The sequence below is a fragment of the Nuphar pumila genome, unplaced genomic scaffold, assembly GCF_984573655.1.
Source record: "Nuphar pumila unplaced genomic scaffold, dmNupPumi1.hap1.1 HAP1_SCAFFOLD_1329, whole genome shotgun sequence".
Lineage (NCBI taxonomy): Eukaryota > Viridiplantae > Streptophyta > Magnoliopsida > Nymphaeales > Nymphaeaceae > Nuphar > Nuphar pumila.
Genome location: NW_028323643.1, coordinates 20,009 through 26,747, shown reverse-complemented (window position 1 = coordinate 26,747; position 6,739 = coordinate 20,009). Strand labels below are relative to the sequence as shown.

Here is a 6,739-nt window from a genome sequence, read left to right as displayed (position 1 = left end):
CCTTAGACAAGGGCCTAGTTCCACAATCTTTCGACTAAATTGGCGCATTTAGATCAGAATCTACATGCCATACAGTGTAAGGGGTTCCACACAGCAAACAATTGCCAATTACCGGGAGAGAGAATTCTGTCATGTGCCACATGTGGTATAGATTGCGTTACGTAATTGTTTCCCGATGGCAGTCCCGCGCATCACATCAGATGCGCATGAAAAGCATGTTTGAGCATTATGTCGGCACTGGATCCTGCATGCGCATTCTGATTTGCCGGTCCGTGCTGGCGCTGGCTAGTTGAGAACTGGCAGGGGACATGGCGCGATTCCCGACTGCTCAATATTGATTTGTTACTTCGTGTCCCGCCCACCAGACCGCGTCTGGTTTGCTGGCGGGGCCAGCGTCAGGGGCGCTTGGGGCCACCCTGTGAGCCAATCGCCAATCGCCAGCACGTGACAGTGTCGCAGCTACGAACCCAACCCCTCAGCGGTGGCATTATACTTGTAATTATGTGTGGACACGCCCTAGGCTTAGTGGCTGCAGGTCTGCTCGGTCAGCGCCGCTGTGAGTAGGATGCCGAAACAAGTGGCGGGGCAGTTTGCTTTTGTGGGGGTTGAAATCCTGCAGCCGCGAGCACACGAGCCAAAGATGAAGAACAGAAGACGATTGAAGACGATTGATTGGGGGTGTGCCACAAATTTAAAACTAAGGTTCTGGACACTGGCAATCTACGAAATCCCTGGCAGACGCTGCCTGGAACTGATGAGTTGAGTAACACACCCATGGCTCCGCTCGTCGATTTCCCTGAACAACCCTCGTTCCTCAAAATGCTTCGTAACTACACAAAATTGAGGGACGGCCACAGCTGGCCCCATGTGGCTGACCCGCTCAAACGAGCAAGCTTGATGCAGAAAATGAAAAGAAACTTCTTTTGATTAAAAGAGCTACGCTAGCCCAACGAATGCCGCAGAAAGAGAATGTTCACAACAAGGGTGAAACGACAAGAAACAAATGCAACATGCAAGCTTAATCGAGCATGAACTCGTCAAGACATTCCGGTTTCTAACGCGCATCGACATGCCATTTGAGCATCAACATGCCAAGCATTAATGTAAGCCTTGATATAACATATCAATTGAGCATAAACATGTCGACATTCCCGTTTCAATCAAAAGACAGAGAGAGGGACCTCCCAAGAGGCTGATGCAGCCTGGTCCCCCCCATACAGCAACTCAATCAGCTTGACGACAGCCTCGGAGTTCATAGGGTCCCCATCCTGCAGTTCGCGGTGCAGCTCCTCTTGAAGCTTCTGCACACTCTCAGTGATGCCGTTGCGAGTGATCACTTGTTTGGCAGTGCTGGGAACGCTGCTCAGGTCCGTCAGCAGCCGCCGCAGCCGCCGGTTCTTTGCCTCGTCACCGCTCGATTGCATCAGCCGGTAAACAGCGCAAACCGTGTGGTACTTGCCACCCGAGGGATACACAACGAAAGGTAGGACAGCTCCGCCTGCGCCCAGAGCGAACAGGTGAGTGAACACATTAACACATGCAAATCATCATTACATTACATAGATGATGGCAGGAAATAGTCAACAAGCAACAGAGGCAGCATACTTGAAGTGATACAGCTCATTGAACGTCAGCGGTCGGAACAAGCAAATCATCATTACATCACACAGATAATAGCAAGAAATAGACAACAAGAAACAACGACAGCACATTCGAAGTGATACAGCTCATTGAACGTCAGCGGTCGGAACAAGCAAGCCTGTCATAAACACGCGGCCGCTGGCACGAGCTAATCATCATCATCATCATCATCATGCATGACTGTGGGGCATTCAATGATTGAATGCCATTCAATGCCCCCCAATGCTAGCAGAGGTGATCTACGGCGGAATCTGCTTCAATAGCAACTTTTTTTTTTTGACATTTCAAACTTTTCAAAGCATCAGACTGGACACAGATTCCGTTTAGCAGTTGATTGCCGTCCAAAGAGCCCCTTGAGCAAGGGCGAAACCGGTCGCGGTAGCTCAGTGTAAACACACTCTTTCCCACCCTTTTACATCAGTGTCTTGGGCACACCGGAATACGGCGCCTGTGCCCAGAGTGAAAGGTGAGAAATACGGTCAGCCGATGATGATGCAAATTTATGCAACACTACTGCATCCACATGGACATTGGCAGGCCCCCTGCATTCATAGGCTCAGAGGGCAGAGTGCAGCACAGGGCTGTGGTGCAAAGATAGAGATGTTGCATCGAAGTAGCCGATTAGCCACCTGCTCGGATACAGCATGAAACGAGCAAGAACGTGACACACATGCAACTCGCAACTTGCAATCATTGGATATGGGGTAATGGCACCCGCTCTGAAGATGGCCTTTGTGCTTTGAGGCCTTTGAGGCCGTTGTTGCTCTCAAATCTGGGGCTAGGGATTGTAGACAAATAGCCGTTGTGCAATGATTCCTTCTGGCAAGAACCTCGTCGAACTTTCGGTTTCTGTTTCCTGGTGCAGATCACCTTGCCGGAATTTGAGGCTGAAGCCCTTTGTGCAAGTCGGCGTCGGCGTGCTGGCCTGCGTGCACCTGGCGTGGTTCCCGATTGAACTCCTTTTCTTTTCTTTCTTACGCATGCGTAGGCCTGGTGTAGTTCCCGATTGAGTTTATGTTCGATCAGGTGATGGTAATGATAGCACTGATTCCCAAGTAGTTCTTGAAGTTGCCAATGTCCATGTGGATGTGGTCGCGTTGTAAGAAGATACATCATCATCAGAGAGGGGGATGTCATCCTAGGGGCCCAATAGCAACCTCGATGACCTGCCGGCTGATCGAGGCGATCTATCACTAGATAGGACGAACCCTGGGTGGGTTGGGTGGGTCGTCATACGGTGCATACGGTGCGGCTGCTGATTGAACATCTGTTGTTTTGTTATTCAGGGTGCAAGGCAGGGGTGGGGCATACGGTGCGGCAGGTCGCAGACTGGGCGCGAGCCTAGCTTGGCGCCACAACTGCTGCAGTGATCCTCCAGAGAGACAGAGCCCTTCACATCCTGGAGCTCTTGCAGCTGGGACTGCAAGGTGGCACTCATCTTTGTGGCTGAGGCCGTGTCTATCTTCATCTGCTCCACCTGCAGATGGAACAAATAGCGCCTGTTGATAGAACAAATGGCTCCAGTTGATAGAAATATTCACTATGCAATCAGCTATGATGTGTCAACTGCATTATTCTGTGTGTACGTCACTGTCAGCGACACCAGCCTGAAGCAATGACTTTTCCTGCTGGTGAACAACTGTACATAACTGCAATAGCGCCATCCAAAGGCAGTCACCCTGAGCGAAGTTACAACTGGCATGTTGATGAGTATTTCGATACATCGTTACCGCGTTGATGAGAGCCCATTAGCGCCATTAGGCCACCCAGGGGTACGCAACCCAGCATACAGCCATCTGCAGGCCTCAATGCCTGAAAATAGACGAATTTTGGGGTCGAACTCGGGATAAACCCCTACACTGGCAAAGCACAGGCGCACCAGTGTTTCGGCAGACCCTTGAACTGTTCATGTCCAAATATACCCGAGAAAATGCATAACATGTCAGAAAACATTTGAGGGTCGACACCCATTCTAGCGAAGCACTGAGTCACACCCGGCGCGAAGCAACCTCCATGAGCTCAAGCAATGAGTCCTTGCAGTCGTCGATACGAAGGTCTCAATGCCAGAAAAAGGATGAATTCTGGGGTCAAATTCTGGGGTGAAAAAAACCCCTTTGATTTGTTTGAAACCCTCTTCTGGCAAAGCAAGGACGCACCCGGCGCGAAGCCACCTCCATGTGCTCGAGCAAGGGGTCCTTGTAGTCGTCAATGGTGGCGTTCTTGGGAAAGAGGTGGAGCACGTCTTCGATGCGGAGCATCTCACGGCTGTCGTTCACACAACGCGTGATCGAAAGAATCGTGTCACGGTCGCTCGCGTTTCGGGCTCTCGCCCCCAGAACCTCCATCTCCACGACCTTCCGCCACAGCTTCTGCTGCATAGGCTTGCCCTGCACCTGCATGTGTGGATCACACGCACTGAGTCAGCTGTGATGCAGACATGATGAGTCACGCAATTCCAGCGCATCTGGAAATGAAGCCGTTGGAGGGCACGTGGACGAGGTGATCGTGTATCGGCCGGTGCGGTTGCATTGCGAACGCATCAACATACTAAGCACCAGGCAATGCAATTTGAAGACAGAGATGCTGGTCACTTCAGGTCCCACATTCGTCCCATTCCCATCGCGCTGTTCATTGCTTTCCGTCCTTCGAGCTTGACCTCCTTCTAGCATGAAGATCGACGGACCTAAATGCTCTTCGTAGGTCTTGGTCTGACGATCCTCCCAAGAGAGAAGATTTCGGGACAGCGCTTCGCCAGATTTTATCATGTTCACATCCAGATGCCTGAAAACATGTGAATCGTTGGGACAAATACGGGGTCGAACCCCGATCTGGCGAAGCATTGTTCCAGGAGACCGCAGTCTGGCGTTCAACGCACTGAAGGCCAGCAGGGGAGTACCTCGTAGATGATGCGAAGGCGTTCGTTGTAGGTGGAGGCCAGGTTGATGGCGTCCTCGAGCATGTTCAGCCCCATCATCAGCTTGATGCACGCAGAAACTTTCCCATGCTCCTTGGTAACATTCAGCGCAAAGATCGCATCGAAGAGGTACTCATTTGGGTTGCTCGGGTCCTGTGCCTCCTTGGACTCCATGTACTGCAGCAGCCTATCTGGGTCCTCATGCATCGCGAGGAGTGTGAAGTAGCAGTTGTGAAGCTCCTGGTATTGGCACTGCCGAGTGAAGATGAGGTGAGTCAGCAGCGCGATGACGTCATCGCGGACGTCGGTGGGGGATGTTGTTGTTGCGAACTGCGCGACGGCGCGAAGGATTCTCTCGGGTTCGACTTCTTGCAACCCTTCGTAGGTGCAGAGGGCGTGGCTGGTTGCTCGAGTGTCGAGGCGCATCAACTCGCTGACAGCCACTTCGAGCTCCTGCCCTTGTAGCTTCTCGAGCAGCTCCAGCGCGTCCTTCACCTCGCCTGCAGTAGCGCTGACAACCGTGTCGGACCTAACCGCTTGGTTGCCGTATCGCCGCTAACTATTCCAACGCGCTAGTATTCAAACATCGTCCAAAGCCCGCAGACTTTCAACTGAAGTACAGGAACTCAGGAATATTAAGTACACCCGGCCCATAATGTTCAGCCACCGGGGCGCGCTCGATACTTTTGAGCATGCAATGTCGATATGCAATGGCTGATCGCGCACCTTGACTCAGGTGGTAGCCGAGCAGCTCATGCCAGCGTCCAGCATGCCGAGCCGCCAGCTTCATCTCTTTGATGCGGCCGAAGCTATCCAAATTATTAATAAGTACGTTGTACTCAAGCTGGGCTGAGTAGGCCGTGATGAACGAGGCGAGCTTCTGCTCGAGGGCCATTACGAGAGTGCTGCTGGCTTCGCGTTCTGACTCACCTGACGCGTGCGAGCTCTCCATGACCGCGTTGGTGAGGCGGTCACACAAAAGTTCCAGCATCCATGTTGCAACCGCGCTCGCGTTTGCATTTGGCTGCTCCTTGAAACGGAAGGGGAGCAGCTTTGTTTCCAAGTAGCGCTCGAGGCCTTCGGCCTGCACGTGTGCTTGGTGTGTTTCGCGGGACGGTGTGATGTGCTGGTACAGCAGCCTGAAAATGCATGAAATAGTGGAACATAAGAGGGGGTGAGCGGCACCCCATCCAGTACTGAGGTATGTCTGCTCACTGTCCGCACGCATGTAGAGACTCCAGCGCTTTGCCAAACCGTGTGATTTGCTGGCCCAAACGATGCCTGCAAAGTGACATTTTTTGGACAAGAGTGGTCTCAAACCCCGACCTGGTTAAGCACCGGTAGACTCTGTCAGCACACATGCGATGTCCACACATATTTCGTTACTTTTTTTTGTGGCACACATGTGCACCCTTTCAAGATGTGTTTCCTCACTTGTCTCACTTACTCTCAGCACACACTTTGATCTAACGATTCAGTTCTAACGATGCATGATTGCTCGCTGGCAACCATTTGCATTGTTTCGTCTCACAGGCACCAACAGGATTCGAACGATTCCTGAATCCATGCGCAGTATGGTATTCGTGTTCTTCAACACAGGCGCCTGCACTCCTTGTGAGTACTCAGCAGGCCCATTGATAACGCGTCGCATTGTCACGCGTCCCAAGTACTATTTCGTCTCACAAACACCAATTGGCGTGACGCCCAAGCGTTGCGAGATGGTGTATGGTGAACCTTTTGAGAACACTTCCGCATCCACATGGACTTTGGCAGCTCGACAAACTGCTTGCAAATCGTGTGCGACAGAAAGTTAAGAAAAGCAAATCAATTTCACATCGCACCGTCTCAATTGTGGTGAGTCGAGGCAGTGGAGTACCGGTGAGGCAGCTAGAGCGTGCGTGGCACATGCATGAAAAGTTACTTAAGGGTTGAAAAAATACCTAATTATCTTGAAAAAACCCAAATCGGAAAATGCTCCCGCCATACAGCTGACGTCCACGCGTTGGATAGGGCGGCGTGGTGGGCTGTCCGATTCTGCCAGCCCACTTTCACCACGTAACTTTTCAACCGTTTTATGCTGTCGCGTGAGAACGACGCGGCAGTTTAATAAGTGGATTGATATGTTTCAGCCAAAGCCCTTGCTGGGCTGGCGTTTGTGCGGGAAGCACATGTGCCATGCATAGC

General features: G+C 51.8%; 1 protein-coding gene across 1 annotated transcript; it reads right to left on the bottom strand.

Moving 5' to 3' along the window:
* Nucleotides 1-1,160: 1,160 nt before the first annotated feature.
* Nucleotides 1,161-5,783, bottom strand: LOC149809366 (vacuolar sorting protein 18-like). Its single transcript, XM_089994862.1, has 6 exons — nt 5,282-5,783; nt 4,538-5,055; nt 3,798-4,034; nt 3,228-3,290; nt 2,953-3,118; nt 1,161-1,498 (listed from the first exon to the last, which is right to left on the bottom strand). The coding sequence occupies exons 1-6, from the start codon at nt 5,781-5,783 to the stop codon at nt 1,161-1,163; spliced, it is 1,824 nt and encodes a 607-aa protein (XP_089850988.1).
* Between the last annotated feature and the right edge of the window lie 956 nt (nt 5,784-6,739).

Excerpts from the sequence above, each read along its gene's own strand:
- LOC149809366 (XM_089994862.1), bottom strand. The coding sequence starts at position 5,783 with ATGCGTGCGGACAGTGAGCAGACATACCTCAGTACTGGATGGGGTGCC. Across the intron at positions 4,035-4,537 it reads GCCTTCGCATCATCTACGAG|GTGCAGGGCAAGCCTATGCA; the intron begins GTACTCCCCTGC and ends CCACACATGCAG. Across the intron at positions 3,291-3,797 it reads TGGAGGTGGCTTCGCGCCGG|TTATGTACAGTTGTTCACCA; the intron begins GTGCGTCCTTGC and ends GCGCTATTGCAG.